Genomic DNA, 22,067 nt, shown 5'->3' with positions numbered 1-22,067 from the left:
ACACTCACACACACATTCAGACACCCATGTGCACACACACTCTCAGATACTCAAATACACAAATCACACACACACACACACACACACACACACACACACACACACACACACACACACACACACACACACACACATTGCCCTTCCCCACCGGCACTGCGAATACTGCCACAAGACTGAATGGGTATCCACTGTCTTTTGATGGCATTCACTTTTTTTTGTCCCAGATTTTCTGAATCACTCGGCTGAGGAAATCAGGAGCTGTAGACCGGAAAGCACATGGCTAATAGCATTAGTTATTCCCCAGACCAATGTATTATGTGGCTTCATCCACAAGATCACTCTCCATGCTGCATCCCTAGCAAGGGTAAAGCTTCAAAAGAAGAGCAGTCGATTAATAGGAAGGCTTAGCATGATTCAGGTTACTGCCTATTGTGAAAACAGATGATGCAATAACTGATATTGCTGTGCATAATCACACATTATACAAGGAAAAGAAAAAGACGGACATAATATTTATTACATTAAAAATATAAAATATTCACATAAAAATGAATATGACCTAAGATTCCAGAATGTAACACTAGTAAATATTATAACCAAAACGCATTGAAAATTTAAACAATAAGATAAAAAATTAATCAATTAAAACAAAAATACATACTCTAGCAGTTTAAAATACCTTAAATGAAATGGAACAGCTAAATACAAGAACTCCATAACAAGTAGAAAACCACACACCATGAATTCACAAAACTAAATAAAAGAGACCCTTTCTCCACCTCTGCCTAGTTTAAAATTATGATAGACAGGCTAAACAAAGCAATTACCTTTCACTTCACTTCACTTACATGTGAACTTGAAAACTCTGTGGTAAAGAGGATGGTGCAGTGGTGCAGTGGTAGCATTGTTGCCTCACAGCAAGAGATTCTCTGGTTCCATTCTCGGCTGGGGTGCCTTCTGTGCAGAGTCTGCATGTTCTCCCTGTGATCATGTGGGTTTCCTCTTGGTGCACCAGTTCCTCCCACATTTGAAAGACATGCGTCTGGAGCATTTCTCCCTGGGCCTCTGCTGAAAATTGGCTTTGTTCCAAGACGGACTTTCCTGGTAAACAAATGTTAAATAAATAAATAAACACTCAGAACAACTGTATAAACAACGTGCGGTTAAAAATTGTAAAAAAGAATAAAATGCAGTGCTCTGTTGTAAAATGATAACTGCCTCATACAAAAGTTACGCATGTCCACTTCCCTATTCCTTCACATGAATGAGGTATACCTTTCAAATGTATAGCTACAGCACAGTGCTATGTTACTGCACAGCATTCTTGTAGCACTCACTGCCCTAATCAATAGTCTCCAACTATCTATAAAGTCAGCCATGTTATTGGAGCTGGTTTTATACGGCTCCTTACTTTTGGACTAGTGTAAACAGATATGTACAGTTCTACAAAGATGCAACTTGTCAATTGCTGTTTCTCACTGGAAATCACTGATGATATGGTTTGTATTACAGCATAATGGACAATTCAAAGTTTTGGAGATATTTAATATTCTTAAGTGCTGTGCATCTGAAGAATTATGATAAGGAAGACAGGGTATGGTGATTAATATCGAATATGGGGTGGTACAGGAAGGCTTGTCCCGTTGCAAAAAAATCTTTTTTTTTTTTTTTCATCTGGTTAAAGCTTCAAACTGAATAATTTAGTCTAGTTAAGACTTTCACAGGCGTTATGCTATAATTTATACTAGAACCAGTATTTTAAACCTATACAATGGCTTTGACTCTGCAGATCATAACATACAAATTAAAAACGCTCTCCAGTAATAGACTGAGAGCATTTACTCTGAAATGGTTTCAGGACTGCTTTCACAAAAGACAAGTGAAATCTTTGAATAGGGGCAGTCTCCATATCACTTTATAAAGTCAGGCATGCCTCAAGGCATTTTACTTGGTCATCTGCTTTTCATTGTGTGCTCTGACACCTGGGCTATCTCACCTGGCTATTACAATATGTTAATTTATACAGATAATCTGATTATGTGAGCATCTGGAGATTCCACATCACTTAACATAGGATTACTGAATACCACATTAGCCTTACTGTGCAGGTTTGAAGAGCAGTTAAGCTTAAAAGTTAATTTGGGAAAACCAAATCTATGCTTTTTGGCAATAAAAATAGCTCAGCATGTTTATTTTTGTATCTGTTTACTTACACTGCCTCTTTCCAAGGGGAGACCCAAATGGGTATTCATAACAACAAGGGAAAAATTTATCCAGGGCATCAGGCAACTTCCCCTACATGCAATGACTCCATGGTTATTGTTGGTCCTGATGGCAGTGTACTGTGGAATATCCAGACCAGAAAGTATCCAGGTGTTTGGATGGATACATAACCTTCCTCTCTTTAAGTTAGCCACTGGGAAGGGATACTGCATACTACACTACAGTATGTCTTCCCAACTGTTAGTGACACTTCAGCTTATAATAAGAAAAGCTTACAAACATTACAAGCAAATTCTGCAGATTCATGACAAGGCAAGCAGGAAGCATGTTCACTGTTTTACCACCTCTAAAACTGGATACAACAGCAACCCATAACTAACACAACAGCCTTTCACATATGAACCTTATTCCATATGACAATGAACATGAATTACTGCAGTTTTCTAGGGCAGCTTGTTACGAAGAAACAATTCACTAGTTCAATGAGATCAGCAGATTTGCTGGCTACATCTCTAAACATTTTGTTCTACCTTCTCACTCACATTGCAAATGCCTCCTGTATTAGAGATCGTAAACATTCCATCCTGGGTAATATCAGGAAGTATTCTGCTCTATCTGTCTTTTTAGTCCAGCTAAAGCTTTTCCTTCAACAGATGGAGATGTGTCAACTCCTAAGGAATGCAGGCTCTTATTTGGAGAAGTTCTTAACTGGTGCCCTTGACTACAGCATTTTGTATAATGTATACATTTGTTTACTTTGAGTACTTATTTTCCTGATATACTGCATAATATTATCATTCCTACATAAATATTTTGATATTTTATAAACTGTAAACGCTTATGATTATGCAAAAGGCCTTTAAGTCCATCTCACATACCTTTAAATAAATATAAGATAAAATAACACAAAATACCATCATAGAACTCAAAAGCATCCTGAGAAGAAGATTCAATTAGTGCACTATCCAAGCTGTTTTCTTACGTATATCATGTACCGCATCAGAGTTTTCATGGTAAGATCTAAAAAAGAAAATTTATTCCTCACTTTGATTTTACTCTTGGGCTAAAGAATATGTGATTGTGATCATTGTGTTTGCTGTAGATGGTATAAACATGAGTGGGGAGTAAGAACAGCCTATGCTTTATTGTCAGTTTGATACCTAAGATAAGACCATCATGAAATAATGGTGAACATCTGTAATCAGTTAATCAAGAGTATGTAAAAGCAAACAGGGAAGCCAAAATGGATTCAGAGTCCAATGCCTTATTTTTTTTTATTTACTGTTTGTTGACTGAGGTAGGGCACTGATCCAACCAGACAGTTTTTAGCCTCAATCTGGGAATTGCAAATTGAGCAAAATATCTGATCACTCAAAGGAAGCTATTATACACTGGTACACTAAGTAACATTGGTAGATACATAAAATAGTAATAGCAAACTAGCAGACGTAATATAACTTTAGCAATATTTTATGATACAGACAATTTTACAACACTTTATTTATTAACAGTATGTACAGAGAGAGTATTTACAAAAGAAAAAAAGGGAATGGGTGGAAGCAATTATGGAGAAAGAAAAGATAGGGAGGAAGTATTGGGGAAGGAAGAACAGGTGACATAAGAGTTAGATAAAGATGACTGAGAAAGAGGATTCAAGGTTACTAACTACTCCGCTTCGACTGCTGCATTCATAATGCAGAATTGTACTGAGCAAATAAACATTACTCATTACTTAAAAGTAGCTTTTCCCTATGTGCATCAGTCAAATAAATAAATAAATAATAGCACTAGTATATAAACACAAATACTTAAAAAATAACACATCATTTGAGTCTCACCTCTTCCGGCAGTTGCTGGTCTCTGAAAGCAATCATTTTTCTTACTGCTTGCAAAAAAAATGAATTCATCTCAGCTCCCTTTTTGCTAGGCATGTTACGGAGAACAGGAATCAAAAATGGGAACGCTACTAAAAAGAAAAACAAAAACAAAATATTAAGTTTTATATTATTCAAACTAATATTAAAAGCACACTGTATGATTATCAGTTATGTAAAAATAGAAGATATGCAGAGGAAGCTTATTCCATATTTAGGAGATTCTGTGGGAGTGATATCAATTCTGTCAACAGAATCCTTTACATTACAATATACCTTTAGCACCTTATAATTGGTACTTGTGGTATTTCCACTTTTCTGAACATTTAAGAAATCAAACAGGACAGCATTGTTTGCTGTCTGGTAAGAGGAAACTACACAGATGTCAGTAATATACATAGTGGAGAGATGCAGCATTTGCTCATTCTTTGTAGCTCATACATCAGATTTTCTATATGAGGAAACTTTGATATTTAACCAGTTGGATGCCATGCCTTAACTGGTACATGCCAAAGAGCCATTATATTCAAGTATGGGTCTAACAAAAATGGAACTTAGAGGGACGCTGACTTCTTTTGACATGCAGGTTATGTATTTAGCAATCAGCTCAGCCAGCTAAAAGATTTCTTAACAATAACCAATACATGGTGGTCAATGGAGACTTCACTGATTACAAATATGTCTGGGTCTCTAATAACGGTAACTATTTATGAGATGGTGAAGTTTATGTGGTAGTTGCAGTGGTGTTTTTGTTTTTCACAGAATACAATATCACAGTTGTTGTGTTTAGCTTTAATCCAGGGTCCTGACACCATGAATATGTGATGGCTCGGCAATTTTGGCGAATAAAAAGTTCTGGAGGAGGTGAATCAGATAAAGGTAAGTATTCCTACTACTTCAAATAATACTTCACAGATATTCTTCTCTACAAACTTCCTCTCAGAATTTGGCAACCGTCCTACAGTACAGATCAACACCATAAGTCCTACCACCAATGCTGAACCTCCACTCTTAGCTTCCCAGTTCTACATTAAGATTATTACAATCAAGCAAAAACAGATAGTTCTTAAACAATTAAAACTGACAAACTTCTTGGAGCAGAGACTCCATCTACCCACTTCAAACAATCCAACCCTTCTAAACTCAACCACGACCATTCAGGCTTCATCCTCCCTACCCTTGAAAAAATACTAGAGAAAATTATATACAAATAGAAAAACTGCAACACCGCAGAAGAGGAACCATGCAAACACCAGAGGATCTAAAGCAGCAGAAATTTGTTCTGGTACCTCAGCCTTTTGCCTTCTTGGAATAACTTAATTTAACAAATGCCATTCCATTTATACACCAAGTACTTGAAATCACCCAATGACACACCATCAATTAAACAATTAAGTATGTTAAACAGTTAAAGTTAGAAAGACAGAAGAATCCAACATTAGAAATTGCAAATACTAAATTGCAAATTTCCATCTTTATAATGAAAAACTTGCGCCCTACATAATAATCTGTAAAAAAAAATTCACATACACTACTATTATTATTGTATTTTAAATTGTATGAATAAATCTTGTAAAAAATATATACGACATTTTATATATTTAATATATTTACTATATCTCCACATAATGTATCTAACAAATTAAACAAAACATTTCATAATATTTATAAAGTTATATTACTATCTACATTCATCCCTCTAGGGTACAAAGTATGACAATTTAAATCATTCTGCATTCTAATCTGTTCAATTCCCTTCTAAAATTCCCACCTTTGGTGACATTAGGTCATTCCAAAACACTAAAAAATAAACCATTTGCTGAACCTTTGTGTTTAGATATAAAATGTGCTGCTTCTGGGCTATCAATTTTCCATCTCCTTATATCCCCCAAATGTTCCAACATACGCACCCTGACTTTCCTCTTTGTTTGCCCAATATACTAGCAGGTTTCACTACATTCACATCCAATGATATAAATCACACCAAAAGAATTACAATTAAAATATTCCCTGGCTTTATACTTCCTGCCATTAATCATGATGCCATCCACATTTTTGACTCTGCAACAAACAGAACAATTACCACAAAATTACATTCCCACTTTACCCACTAATTTCACTTTGAATCCCTCCCCATTCAATAATTCCTTTAATTTACTATATCTCCCATAGGAAAAAGTAATATGTTTAGGAAAAAGATGTCCAATAGATGCCTCCTAACTAGCTACACACCATAAACATTAACTATGTTTTCCAAAGTGCTGGAGAAAGAAGAAAATCTAGTAACAAAAAATAGTTTCTCCTTCCCATCCTCAGTTCTTATACTCTTCGTACTAACTGTTCCTATACTAACTCCAACCCCTTGATGTATAAATGTCATGGCATTTGTTAAATTAAGTTATTCCAAGAAGGCAAAAGGCTGAGGTACCAGAATACATTTCTGCTGCTTTAGTTCCTGTGGTGTTTGTGTGGTTCCTATTCTGCGGCGTTGCAGTTTTTCGATTTGTGTTTTTTTACTAGTATTTTTGCATTTACTGTGTATTCAGAAAATTATATACACGCAGATTACACAACATATAAGCAACTAAAGCCTTCTGTCTAGCAAACAACATGGATTTTGGTTAGTGTGCAGTATGCAAACATAAGTATTGACTTTTACAGATGAAATCCTACTAGAGACAGAAAAAGCTCAACTGAAAGGAGCCATCTTTATCAGTCTTACAAAAGCATTCAATCTACTAGATCACACAGTACTAACATTCCACCTTCTTGATATTGACATTAGCCCTGACACCCTAACATGGTTCCAAACTTGTCTCTCAAATCACTACTTCTGTATTAAAATCCAGTAGTTCTCATGTTCACTTTTAACCAGCCCGAGGCAAGGTGCTTCAGAAGGATGCATTCTAGCACTATTACTGTTTTGTGTCTAAATCAACAAACTACCCTTAGATCTCTTTCACCTCCCACTCTTACTATATGCTGATGACAAAGTCTTATTCCACTCAATTCAAATTCTAGTATTACAACAAAAACAATTTCAATCTGACTTCCCCTCTCCAATCCACTGGATCAATAATAAAAAAAATATTTCTACTTAACTCACCTAAAAGCAAAAACAGAAAAACAAAAAACAATACTTTTTGGAACCAAACAAAACTATTAAAATCACACATTCATTACAAATAACTGATATGTTCATAGGATGATACTAGGCTATTGGCCCAGAGGCCCTTATAAGCCTAGCCGAGAATTTCACCCATGTTCCCTCAAAGTCAGCATTTGTTTCCCCTGTCCAGCAGGGACACAGGTGGGATCCCAGGGGTACATAAATACAATATATCAATAGAAAATACAAACTCATTCAAATATCTAGCTCTCTAGCAATATCCGTCTCTTATCTTTACCCTCCACCTACGCAAGACATAAAAAAAAAAGATCTCTTTCTATTCTGTGACAACAAGATCTATACCTTCCTCTCAAAGGCTTCCAATTTAGCAATAAGAAAAGGCCTTACATTAATACCATATGCCTCAAAAAGGAACTTAACACTCATTCAAGCAATCATCAATAAAATTTGCAAATTCAAGACACTCTCACCAAAACAAGAACACCACTATAAAACCCTAGAGCAGCAAAATGTCTACCAGTCAAAGGGTCACCCTACTATTTTGCTCAAAACTGTACAAACTTCTACACAATCACACCTTCTCTCCACCTAGCAGCCAAATTAATAAGAAAACCTCCACCCTACATCCTCATGTGTGGGTGGGAGGGTTTAATACATATTAGTTTGGGCCAAAGGTTTTTTTTTCCTTTTGTGAGTTTTTAGAGACTTGTGTTCCATCCTTGGGGAGATGTTTTTAACTAGGCATTGTAAATGTGGTGGATGAAGACACATGCTTCAAATGCAGGAATTTAGGTGGTAATAGCAGTGCCAGTAGCACAACAGGTAGCACACTTGCCTTTGGTGCTGGAAGAGTGGAAGGCTGTAGGTTCTTCTTTCACTCCATCTGACTGGATTGCTGGAACTGCAGTGCAGGATTATCGGGAGCTTTACTCCTGAGTATGCCATCCTTCAAGTGAGACACACTCAAGGTCCCATCTCCATGACTTGGTGGTAGCTCAGGTAGATGAAAAAGATCCCATGGCACTTATGAAAAAGTAGAGGAAGTTCCCAGATGCCCTTGCCAAATATCCCCAAGTAGGATAAATTCCACCTCAGGTCTCCCCTGAAAAGAGGCTACTAGTCAATGGGATTAACTTGGTCAACAACAAGATCAATAAAAATGTTTGGAATAGAAAATAATGGTATAAGCATCGGTCCTCTTGGGATAGACAGCATTCAAAATGTTTCAGATTAACAGCTAATAGTAGGAATTTTGTCTTGTAAAGTTCTCTAAAGGCAGTATGATTTGTGCATGTCTTGGGCTGGTTTCCTAAGCAGAAAATAATGGTATGGTATCCTAATTTGATCACTGAGGGAGTAATACTAGGTCCAAAGCATATTGAGGCAATATTTGTAAGAACCAATTTGAGTTGAATTCTACCTCTAGTTGACAAAGAAATTATCAGTTCATAAGAGCTTGCCTTGATGATGACATATTTCTGCAGAGTATGTTTGCTGGTTTATGGATGGATAGTTAAAAGCTCTTGGAAGGACTGTTTTTGATTCAGTAGTTAAGAAACCTAGTTACAGAATACATGATCCTGCATATCCAAAAAGTAGTTTTCTTTGGCAAATAATATGGTATAAAAATAACTGTTTGGCTGGTGTTGCAACCATAGAAAAACCTTATGCTGTCTAACTGAACTTCACATTTTGTTGTGCAGCTTTTGTGTTCTGCAATCTAAAACAGAAGCTTTTCTGATGGGTAATGACTGCAGTAAAAGCAATGATAAAGCTACTAAAATCTGTGCTTACAGCTCACATGCAGCTCTCTCCTAATGATGCAGCTCACAGTGAAAACAGATAGGGCTTCAGCCTTATAAGGAAGACTGAACTGAGATTTTTACTTCAAATCCTAAGCAAGGTAACCAATACTGTTAGCAAAGAACATATATTTAAGGAATTCTTTCCTGCTACTATGGCATATGTGAAACAGTTTATTTCACACTTTATTACTTTAAGTCTTAGTAAATTTATGACACTTAGTAAATTAAATTTTGAGACATGGGCAGATTATATCCCCTTGTGCTAAATGGCCAATGCGGGCAGCGCAATTAGTGCGATGGAGAGAATCTCTGATTCTGAGACCCCATAAAGCCCCAGAGAAACACCTCATTAGCAGCTCATTGCCATGTCTTTGAAATGAATACTGTACTTTCAGACCTAACTGCTCTGGCAGAGATGCATGAGCTCGTAAACCAAACACCAATGTGATCAGGTCTGACAGTGTATTAACAGTCTAGCATTCTTTCAGAGACATACAGTGCCCCTGAATCAGAGATTCTTTCAATCACATGAGCACACACGAGCGTGCGCGCACACACACACACACACACACACACACACACACACACACACACACACACACACACACACACATACATATCCAATTTACTGCAATCAAATTTATGACTGTAAGACCTTAGATAGCAAGAAATGCTTATTTTCTACATTAATGTATGTATATATATATATATATATATATATATATATATATATATATATATATTTGTTCCATTTAAGTGATTGAAGTTTCAGAACTTCGAATTTCATATGGCCAAAACCATATGATCGAAGTTTTAAAACTCCGAACACTTAAACGGAGATCTCCATAAAGCGCAAAATGAGAATATTCCCTTTTTCTCACTGTAGTGCGATCTTGGAGTTGGTATATATTAATAGCAAGGGTGTGGGGGAGTGCAGGGGGGCTTGCCCCCCTGCATAAATGTGTTTTAATTATTTGCTTTTGTTTTTTTGGTTTTTTGAATGTTCGAAATTACAAAATTTCGAACATATGGTCCCGCCCATATAAGATTTGAAGTTTTGTAATTTTGATCATTCAAAGTAGATCCATATATATATATATATATATGCATAAAACAATAAAATGGCCCTTTTTAGGGAAAACAGAAATTGTATAATTTTGCAGTCCACAGAAAACAGCTAACTGGAGTCTGATGAAAAGAACACATAACAGCATGATAAATCATCTACTCCAGTTAACCAAAAATCAATCAGCCAATCAATCACTTGAATGAATCATTGCAATACCATGCTACTACTGAGCTTCACAAAAGGTTCAGCACACCCCGACACCCAGTTAGACACTTGACTTTAAAGAATGATGTGGTGATATATGTGGGTGGCTGTTTATGGCGATGTCTGGGTAGAAAACTTAATCACAGTCTGCCTGCAACCACTAACATGTCAATCTTCCTGTGACACTGTGCTTGTTCCAGGGTTAAAGGATCTCCCACCTCCAGCAAATGTCCATTTCACCATTACATCACTTGCTGGTAGAAGAACAACACACTTAGTTTATTAGTTTAACTAACTGTCCAAAACTGCCATCACTAAGGGAGAGATTGTGACAGTTTCTCTCTTATGCTTCCAAATTATGGTTTGTTTTTTTTGCAAATCACACACCGAAAAATGTAAAAAATCAAAAAGTTTCAGGATCAGACTTACTTGCTAGCATCATTCGAAGCCCAAATGTATTGAATTCAAAGAACGTCTTGGCATTCTTCACAAAAGCATCCTCTGGGTTGTGTTGGGAATCTATCTGAGTACCAAAAGCCACACTAGCAACAACATCCATAGTGAAACTGCCATAACACCTGTTAGAAAATAAATAGTGATCCATGTTAAGAAATCTCAGGAGAAACAGCAGACACAGTGTCATCATAAGTCATACAACTCCAGATAAAGGGGTAGCTTACATTAAAGCCCTTTCTACCTTTGTATGGAGTCAGTTAGAAGACACATCTTGGTTTTGTTATCTCACAGTCAGTTTAAAATACAGACATTCACCTGTTTCTTTATTTTTAAAAATATTTATTTATTTACTAAACATAAACAAAAAGCAAGATGTATTTATTTTATTTGTTTATTTATTTCTTTGCTTGTTTGAAAACTGGAGAAGTGAACAATTTCTTGACACTTTTCTGCCATGAACCAGAACATAGGCAAGACAAAAACAACTAATTAATTTAAAATAAGAACAGACATGGATAAATAAGTTTAGACATAAGTATAGTCAGGGGTAAATAGGATAATAAATGATGACCATGGATTTCCTGAAAAATGTTACAATGAAAACTTGCAAAAAGGTAAATAAAAGAACTCTGCAATTAACTAAAAAGAATAATAAGAAGTGAGAATGTCAAAGAATTTCTATTATAAAGCACAATGGAATCACAGATGTTTATACTACTAGATGGCTAAAGCAATTCTGAAACTGCCATGTTAACTTTTACATTCTACAGGACGTAATAAGACAGAACACTACTGTAGATTGTAGCTTTGCACTTATCGTACCTATGGATGGATGTGCACTTGACCCAGTGAAAGAGAAGTTCCTGAGTAAATTTGTGCACTGCCCTGCCTTTAAATGGACTCAGTTTATACAATTCTAAAATGAGGATGTTTCAGTTTTGCCTCAAAATCTGCACAAGTCTATTTCATTTCATTTTTAATGTAAGTAGGAAGCCAGTTCCAGCTGGCATGAATACGTTTGCTACAGGCTGTCTCCTCAGTGGACAAACTGAAGGAATGCCTTTTGAGGGACAGTGCTGCTTGAACATTTGACCTATAGGGGTATTACTGGGATGCTATGACAAGCTTATTGGTAAGGTGCAGACACTGTTCAAGTGGAAGTGTAGCAAATTAAATGCATTAGTAACCAGAAGACATCTGGCTTTGCTGTTATCAGAATACCATCCTGATTTCTTTAGAGACAGGCAATGGTACTCCCAGCTACTGGCAAGAGAATAAAATGACAGACTTTGTGAGAATTTGCAGACCTCCGTACTATGGACAGTATGTCAAACTACTATTGGAAAGGCATATTTCATTCTAGAATTAAAATCACTTAGCCTCCTGGCATGGCTAGCTTCAGGAGTAAGAATGTTAGCATGTTTGTAACTAACCTTTGGCTGGAACTTACCTTGGGTGCCATTGATTACATGTCATTTAAGAAAGGTTTCTTAAGAGCTGGTGGTCACACAGAGCTTTAATGCACAAATGGCATGTTTTTTCCATATACTGGGAGGTCCCAAATACATGCATGTTACTTTGCCAGAGTTGAGGGTTAATTGTTTTCCTTAGCCAGTCACAGTTACCTCTCTAATTAGAAAATAATGACAGTGTACAACGCAAGGGTGAGACCCAGCAGTTCAGTTGCTACACTATTAATAAATATGGAGAATAGTAAAGGCCATAAAATGGAATCCTGGGTGGACTTCAGCTTTAAAAAGTTAATGGCAGAGTTAAAACTTTCTCAGGCAATTCTAACAGTCCATATGCAACAGATTACTTTTCCCAGCTATCAGCTCTGCTAGTTAGTTTAACATTTATCTGCACAACTCTATTAATAAAATATGTCTTATTATCAAAGTAAAATTTAAAAAAAGTGTTCCATTATTGTGATAAAATGATTACATTTTCTAGTTTTCCATTACTGTGAAATATGATTGATGACAACAGAAGGTAGTATAACCTTTTGTTGTTGCTGCTGATGTTGTAAATAACCTTAATTAATGTCAATGTTCCACTCCAGAAGCCATTATCTGTAAACGAGACATGAAAGTCCTAGTAAATGACAAGGTATTCTCAGTGCTTTCCTTTGATACATATGTCTCTGACTATACCCCTAAAACAACTCTAGGAAGTGCCTTTGCATAATCTGTTGTAACTGATAAATCTGTATGGACTGCGTATTTGAGGTGTGTTGGCATGTTTCTTCCATTTTGGAAATAAAGTGCAACCATATCTTCCAACCATTACTGTGAGGGGATGAATGGAGCTGGGAATATCAAGGAGTGATTAGATTCCCCTATTCTCCCTATATAGCTTAAATAATTTCCATTAAAACTAATATTCTTATTATGGCAGAATTTAATTACCATACAATCAAATGGAAAACTGATACCTCTACCAATAAATACATCCAGAAATTCCTTGAGTTTGTATTTATTAACTCACTGTCCTAACTCTTGATCTCATCCATACCAGCTTCTCCCCTTCTTGTAGCACCCCATATGTCATTAGCTGGAACCCCACCCATAATACATACCTCCTGTCTCAAAAAAACAAATGCATTACAGGATTTTTCAAAAGCCAAGTAATTTATTTCTTTTAATTAGATGAGAAAACGTAACAGTTTACAAAAATTAAAATTCGTTACAATGACATGTCATCCTTTAGTTTCACAACTTTAAATAATGTCATCAAATATGTAATTAGTTTCTCATCTATGTTTTCCAGATAAAAATAATAATAATATCTAATAACCATTTACTTTACTTACGTTTTCCATGTAGTATTTCAGACGTACATTAAACTTATAATCTATTCATTAATAATTCCTATTATATGACAATCATTTTACGCATAACATAAGACAACTAAAAAGGGAAGAAAGAGAAGAAAAAACTTGCATTATTTAGACGTATTTATCCAGAAAAGAAGATAAGTGTGGCTAGAACTTAAGCTTCGTTCTCTAGTAATTATGTTGAGATCTTAATATTTTCATTTTTATGTGAAACACTATGGGGATTGAAGAAATAAATTCTGTGAACTTTGGTTGATGTTTTCATTCCAGTTGACATTTTGGACAAACAGCTGATATGGTCCCCCAGAACAAACCAAGGACTGGATTCAGAAACCTCTGCTGCAGTGTGGTAAGTGACTTTGTGTAACAAGTGTTCACAGACACACATACATTTAGGGTTACATAAGAATCAGTACAGCTGGCAGTACATGCTAAAAGGTCTTAACATGGTAATGAAGATTATTATTAAAACCTTGCAATTTCTCATTCTGATTGGCAATAACACACATGACTGCATATTGATTAAAAGATTCAACTGGCTACCAGTACATAATCAAGTAACTTTATCAACTGGGGTTCAGTCATTCATGCTAGTCAAACTTGGTAAATGACCAGCACTAAAAAGAAAAAAAAATCACTAACTAGACAACAAATATATGGCCTAAGAGATACCTGTGATGAAGCTCTGACTATCAAACCTCAATTCAAAACAGATATGAAAACAGGGTAATACCATGACCCCGTACTCAGGATAAAAGAACAGAATATTTTATTCTCTTTGAACTGGTGGATGTGGCTACAGAACCCATAAACTCAGACATGATGATGTCTGCTGAAATTTTTAAGAGGAAGCCAAGTCCACAGTCTCCAAGCATCCAACCTTAAGAGAAATATGAGCTATGGATGAGATGATAAAAATGAAAATGTGCATCCTCTTCTTTATCAGTCAGGGTGTTAGACTACTTACAGACTTCAGTGTTGCTAACAGGGATAAGTGAAACAGACTTTGGAGGAAATGCCTGATGGAGAGCTCAAGGAGAAGTTCAAGATCTGTCAAATCCAAGAAGGGGAAAGGTCAAATCCTTTCAGCTCAGGGTATAAAGTTCCACCTTTCATGGAAGGGAGTTTCTCAAATACGGAGAGGCAGCCATGGTCCGGACACTACTGGAACCAGCAAATCATATCAGCTGAGGGTATAAAGTTCCACCTTTCATGGAAGTGAGTTTCTCAAATACGGAGAGGCAGCCATGGTCCGGACTCTACTGGAACCAGCAAATCATGCAGTGGAATGTCTACCATTTTCCAGTGCAAGGGTTACATTACTATTGATATGAACTCAAATGTGTGTAACCCAAATGCATGGTTGCTATTGCACAAAACTAGCCTAACTAAGTATGCAAAACAGGTCAAATGCTCTTGTAAGGTCTATCAATATGACACCTGTGAGGTGGCCAACATCAGAGGTTTGAGGAGATGTTATCAGTTAGGGACACAAGTGTTGTCATAGTACTTTGTCCAGGCTAGAATAGACTACCTTTTCAGGAAGTTTGCCCAGAATTGGGAGGATGAATATTGCATGAAAGTGAGATATATCTTTTGGGTTGGTTGACTTTAGGATGGGGTTAATTAGAGCAGTTTTACAAATGTGTGTTGTGATGTTTTATGTGAGACATAGATTATATGTGGATGAGAGGATGACATTGATGCTGTCTACAGTGATATATGAAGCAGGGGGTTATGTTGTCAGATTCAGGAAGGGTGCAATAAAAATATTTTCAAGCAGAATGGAGACTTATTTGGGATGTATGCATTTGAAATGGAAGAGTTGGATGAATGGCAGCAGGATAGGCAATCCATGATCTGTGGGAGGTGTGGAGTTAATTGATGGGAGGATACTAAATTCTTTATGGAAATCTTCTGCTGTAACACACTGAATGGTATTTTTAGACTTGGTATCTTGAGGAGGCTTTCTTCCAGTAAGTTAACCTCTTTCCAAAAATATTTGGGGTAATTAGTTTATTTGTTTGAAGATTTCATTTGAATCTTCAGATGGACCTCTTGGGTAGATTAAGCATGACTACACAGGAGGTGAGGCTGTCAGTTGTGGGGGTCTGTTTCCATTTTTGCCATGCCTCATCCCTTAGAGTTAAAAGATGCTTGAGTTCAGTGAATAGCCATTCAGCTTTGATGGGTTTATCAAGCCATGCCTCATCTCTAAGAGTTAAAAGATGCTTGAGTTCAGTGGACAGCTATTCAGTTTTGGTGGGTTTATAAAGCATGTGCTTAAGTGAGAGAAAAATTTGCCTTGCAACTACAGTAGAAAGTTGATTTGGTTTACAGCCACTATATTAGGGCCATGTAAGGAGAGTATATGGCTAATCAGGTTTTCAAAAAGGAATACTGATGTCCTGTATACAAACAGGACATTGAGAGCCAGGCATTTATAAGATACATGTGTCCATAAGGGCCATGGGTACTAGGCCCAGTGTAAATGTCCTATTCCCTATCCATTAGCCTAGGTTGCCCTTAAAGTGGATAATAAACAAACCAGGCTTCAGATGGATGGGAAGCCTGTTCCATGGGAAGTGCAGTATCTGGGGCACACATCTGTCTCTCCAGCAAGTTCTGTTTAAGTCACAGACAAAATTCAGGTCCCTAGACCTTGTATTTGTGGTACTCTTTGACTTACACATATGTAGGAGATTCATAAGTGTGGGGTTTGTGGATGCCTTATAGGAGACTGAGTAGAGGGAAAGGGCTTTAAGGCACCCAGCATAAGGCCAATATTTTATGCCTTGTGTTCTTTTTGTAAGGAACCTCTAACGTCACTCTAATTGCTGCATATGCCTGGTCAGGTACATATCAAAGGGAGCATTATACTCAATGACTGGTCTGATAAGGGCAGACTGCAGTGAGATAATGACCTCTTTGGACCTAGCTTTATTTATTTATTTATTTATTGACATTTGTTAACTGGGAAAGTCCACCGGGCCAAGCAGAGCCCATTTTCAGCGGAGGCCTGGGAAGAAAAGCTCCACAAAGAAAATACAAATAAAGTATCTAATACAATAGCAAATCTCTATATAAAACAAAAGCAGAATACAGTATAAGGCAAGAAGAGAAAAGCACCTCAGAAATTACACAGGAGTATCTAGCACTATACAAGTCATACATTCAAAACAGTGCAATCTAATAGTAGAAAACAACATAAAACAGGAGAAACATTCATAAGAATTATAAATGAGAGTCTCATACAGCTGAATTTCTGGTCAGAGGTCAACTAGGTCTAAGTTATTGCAGAAGGAGGCATAGAGCAGTTACAGATCCATTTAGAATAGAGATATGCCCGCAGAGCTGATTTGAATGAGGAAGTGCATTGAGTTGTGTAAATGTTTATAAGACCCATGAGTAAAGATGCTGGCCAACTTGTAGATTAGGTTTATGAGTTTGGATAAGTTGATTTTCTGATCTAAGGGAACTATTAGGGTTATAATGGGAGAATAGTGACTGTAGAGCAGGACAAATCTGAGGTTTGGTGATAAGTTTGTATATGATAGTAAGGTGAAGTAAAATAAGATGATGGGGGAACCTCAAGCCAATGTAGTATTTTTAGAGGAATGCAGTTGTGGGTGGACTGGAGATTGGATGCAGCAAATTTTGCTATCTTGTTATAGCAAGTTTCTATTTTGTTTTTGAGTGAGGATTGTAGGTTGGTTAGTACAGCTGCACCATATAGGAGGCATTGAAGTAGGTAAATTGAAGCTAGCACTTTTTAGTGGAGAGGGAGAGGAAATGCTTATTCCTACAGAGTAGTCCTTCTTTTCTGTGGGTCTTGCTGATGTTATGTACATGTAGGTCAAATTGTAGGTCTTCATCAATTATGATTATGATTATAGCAGTTCAGTATGTGTAACCAGTTCAGTCTTTGTGCTGTTTAGGGAAAGAATGTAGAATTGAGATTTATTAATGAGAGTGCTTTTCTTTGGGGTGAAAATAATGAGCTTAGTTTTGCTTGGATTTAAAGAGAGGTAGTTATTGTGGAGCCAAGTCTCAATGGAAGTAAAACCAGTTTGGGTTATTTGCTGCAGTTCAGTTGGATTGTCAGAAGATCAGATAATTGTTGAGTTATCTGCATATTGAACTAACGACCCTTGGTGATTTGAAAGATGGAGGTTGTTAATAAAAATATTAAATAGTAGAGGGCCTGATATAGAACATTGGGGAATGCTGGTTGGGTTATGAATGTATGGGGATACAGAGGTTTGCCATTTTACAGCTTCCACTCTGTCAGTAAGGTAGCTCTTAAACCAGCTGACAAAAGGAGTGGTTAGACCTATGTTATAGAGTTGAGAAAGGAGGAGAGAGTGAGAAACAGTGTCAAAGGCTTATAACAGGTCTAAGAATAGAGTAGAAACAATGTCTCCTGAGTTACGGGCTTTGTTGACTATGTCCAAGAAGGATATTAAAGCAGTAGAAGTACTATGGCCTGGTCTGGAACCATGCTGTGTTGGAGAAAGGATTTGGTTCTTGAGAAGGAAGTGCAAAAGTTGCATGTGTACACATTTTTCTAAGAGTGGTGATGGTATAGCTAAAGTTTGTTATATCGGTTGCTATCCCTCCTTTATGAAGAGGTAGTATGATTGCTTTTTTCCACAGGCACAAGACATAGGATTCTTGGATCCTTGTATAGATCTGTTTATAAGAACACTAATGGGATAGGCAATTGCATCAGCAGCAATTTTTAGAAATTTAGCCGGTATGCCATCAGCAGCATTTGAGCAGGGCTTCAGTTTCACGAGATGTTTTTTGATAGTTGCAGTAGGAACAGTGGAGACCCTGAATTCTGGCAAGGAAGATGATTTGGATAGGTTAGAATAAGTGGATGATGGGGTGTGATTACATGAAGCAGTATGACTAGATTTATTTGAAGAAGAGAGAGGTGACTGGGGCTGTAAGTTCAAAGAGAGCAGAGCATTATTTAGGAGGCTATTAGTTGAGAGTGGTTGGGAAAAAGTGGTTGTAATTTTGGCTATAGTATCAATGAGGTTAGAATTGACGATGCTTGCTATTTGATCTGAAGATTTGTCAGGATAGGGGCAGGGATTAGTTTTTGTACCTAGGTGTAGGAGAGTACTAACAGAAGACCAGAATAGCTTTGGGTTATTTTTCTGATTCTTTTGCAGGATGAAGCAATACTCTCTCTTATCTTTAGCTACATGTTTTTTTTGATAGATCGCGGAGTTGTTTGTACTTTAATAAGTCTGCTTTTTTCTTATGTTATGCCAAAGCTTGCAAGTGCTATCCCTAGAGATCATAATTTTTTTTGTGGCTCTAGTTAGCCAAGGGGCATGATTAGATCTGATTCTTTTGATTCAAATAGGTGCCAGGCTATCTATAATTTCTAGGAAAGTGGAGTTAAAGGAGAGCAAGGCATCATCCAGGTGCAGGCATTTAAGATTATTCCACTTTAAACTTTTGGGGATATTGTTAAAAGTGACTGGGTCAAATTTAGATAGATTCCTGACTTGTTTGAAGTGATGTTGTTTTATGAGAGAAGAGATGAGGCAGGTTATGTAGGCTGGGAGGTGATCACTTAAAGAGTTAGAGAGGGTACTAGCTGAATGAATGTTTGTACGGTATGAGACTAGTATCCAGTCTAGAATAGTTCCTTCATTAGTTTAGATTGCTTATTTTGCATTCGCATTTAATTATTAAATTAACAATTCATTATTAATTATTAATATTATTAATCCATTAATTTGCATTTGGTTTGCATTAGATGCCATGGTTTTACTTATAAGTTGCGAAACATAAAAGGATTTCATTCCTTTCCTGCATACCCACATCCCTGACCACTAGGCTGACTCTTAGGGGAGTATTATCAACATGGTAAATATTCAGAATAGTTAACTTCAAGTACAATTACACACTTATTTACTTATTTATTAATCATTTGTTAGCCGGGTTAGTCCAACTGAGCCAGTGGCCCGTTTTCAGTGGAGACCTAATGAGAAAAGCTCCAGACAGTTGTTACAGAGTTACAGAAAAGAAAAACATATGACAATAAAGTTTTATGCAAACATTACAATAATGTGCTTTACATGAGAACATTATAAATTTACAAAACACCTGAAAATGAAGTTTATAAAAACATTACAATAATGTGAATAACGTAGTACAAAAGTTAGATAAAGTTAGATTTTTTTTAATCAACAGAAAGAGACACAAATGAGATAGGAAATGGGTAGGCTTTAAAACTGTGAGAGGTAGTAAGGTGGTAAGGTGGGATTTAAGTGGGATCATTGCAGTGACAGGTGTTGGCATTTAGGAGAAATGCTTTAAGTTTGGATTTAAAGAGATTTATATTAGAAATGATTTGGATGTTAAGGGGGAGTTTGCTCCATGCATGGGAAATGCTATATTTGTAAAGAAGTTTACCAATGTTTTTGTTTGGTTTATAGATGCCCAGAAGGAGCTGGTCAGAGCTGCGGTAAGTTCTGGAAGGGGTATAATGTGACATTAGTGAGGACAGAGCAGGACAGGAAAAGGGTTTTAAGAGCAGAGTATGAATCATTTGCAGCTGGGAGTGAAGCAGGTGCTGGGGAAGTCAAGCCACTGGAGTTGTTTTAGTGCATCACAGTGATGAGATTTATAGGGTTGGTTACTAGTAAATCTTGAAACACTATAGTATTATTGACAAAGTTTAGCCAAAAGGGTAGATTGTAGATGTGAAATGATAGGGAGGCATAAAGTAGACATGGAAGGAGGAAGGCCTGAGCTAGTGTCTGCCTAGAGTCAGGGGCTAGGTATTTTTTATGTCTGTAGAGTAGGCCAAGCTTTTGATTGGTCTGTTTGATGCAGTGCTGAATATGGGTATCAAATTTTAACTGGTCATCGATAATAATACCAAGAAGTTTAGTATGTGGATCAGGTCTAGATGGTATTGTTGAAAGAAGAAATGGTGAAGGCTGTTTTGAGGTTAGAGAAGGTTTTTGGAAAAAAGAGTAATAGCTTTGTTTTTTGGGATTTAGAATTAGTTGGTTGTCGGTTAGCCATTTTTCTACAGATAGGAAGCTATGTTGAGTAGTACAGAGGAGGTTAAAGAAACTGCCAGAAAAGGTAATAAGGGTAGAGTCTTCTGCATAGTGTGTCAGGGAGGATGCTGTACAGAAAGTATGCAGTTGGTTTGTGAAAATATTAAAGAGTAGAGGGCCAAGAATCGAGCCTTGAGGCACCCCAGTTTGGATTGGTAAGTAAGGGAAACAGGTAGCCTGCTGTCTTACTGATTGTTGTCTATTAGTGAGATAGCTAGTAAACTATTTAAGAGTAAAGGGAGATAAGTTAAGTTGTGATAGTTTATTCAGATGTTTGGAGTATGATACAGTATTCAATTCTTTAGAAAGGTCGAGAAAGAAGCAAGAAACCAGTAAAATTTTGCCCATGGCTTCAGCAACAGATTGAGTAAAGGACAGTAGGGCAGTAGATCTATTATGATGGGATCTGAAGCCATGTTGCCTAGGGGTTAGGAGGTTATTATCTAGAAGGTACTTAAACTGTCTGTGAATGGATTTTTCCAAGGAGTTTAGATAGGGGAGAGAGGATAGCAATAGGTCTGTAGTTGGATGGTTCATTGCTGTTGCTTCCCTTGTGTAATGGAGTGATAAAGAATGGTTTCCATATATCAGGAATGGTGGATCCTTGAATAGATCTATTGATCAGGATAGAGACAGGGGAGGCTACTGAGTGAGAGGCTAGTTTAAGAAAGAGGTAGGAAGGTTGTTATAAGAGGGGGAACATGTCTTCAGCTTAAGCAGGAAAGATTTGATGTAAGATGTCGGGATGGGGTCAAGCGTGAAAGAGGGAGTACTGGTGAAATGTGGAGTGTGGTCTGTGTGTTTATTGTTCTAACCATTGTGGGTGAGTTTGTGAACAGATTCAGTGAGGTATGAATTTAGAAGTGTGACAGTTTCAAGGGGGGTTTTGTCGAGGTACGAGCTGGGGGTAGAAGGGTTGCCTGGGGAGTCAAGGATGGAGAGAAAAGTGTGACTGAAATGAAGGACAGCATCATTTAGAGGGATGTGTTTCAGAATTGACCAGTCAATAGAGTTTAGCATGTCATTAAAGGTCTCACTGTTGAAAGTGGAGCGATTGCAACAATCTTTATAGAGATGGTATTTAAGTATCTGAACAGCGTGCCTAAGAACTCAGATAGAAAGGTGGTCGCTAAGGGAGTCTTGTACGGTAGTAGAGTTTGATACAGGTTAGGGTCAGTTGTTAGGATCCAGTCAAGAGTGGAGCTACTATTATTTCTTAGCATTGCGTTTAATAGCATTGTTAGTCAGAGCTAGACCTTCTTGAAGAATGCTAGTTCTGCAGAGGAGTCAGTAACACCCCTCAGCTTGCAATCTTCTGCAAACTTAGCCATAAACCTTCAGCATTTGTTTCCACTTTTGAGAAATAGATGGCAAAA

The 22,067-nt window shown here is 37.0% G+C and overlaps 1 protein-coding gene across 4 annotated transcripts in view; it reads right to left on the bottom strand.

Moving 5' to 3' along the window:
* The window catches only part of TBXAS1 (thromboxane A synthase 1), a 2,652,798-nt gene that overhangs the window by 678,057 nt on the left and 1,952,674 nt on the right, over positions 1-22,067 (bottom strand). For all 4 annotated transcript variants that reach the window (XM_044088177.1, XM_044088179.1, XM_044088178.1 and 1 more), the window contains 2 exons: positions 10,735-10,883; positions 4,062-4,189 (listed from right to left, as the gene is read on the bottom strand). In XM_044088177.1, the coding sequence (XP_043944112.1) occupies positions 4,062-4,189; positions 10,735-10,883 (277 nt within the window). The remainder of the gene's footprint in view (positions 1-4,061; positions 4,190-10,734; positions 10,884-22,067) is intronic.

This window comes from Protopterus annectens, chromosome 11.part0 (assembly GCF_019279795.1).
Source record: "Protopterus annectens isolate FY-2018-M chromosome 11.part0, PAN1.0, whole genome shotgun sequence".
Classification (NCBI taxonomy): domain Eukaryota; kingdom Metazoa; phylum Chordata; order Ceratodontiformes; family Protopteridae; genus Protopterus; species Protopterus annectens.
The sequence above is the reverse complement of the archived record's forward strand: the minus strand, read 5'-3'. Positions and strand labels throughout refer to the sequence as shown.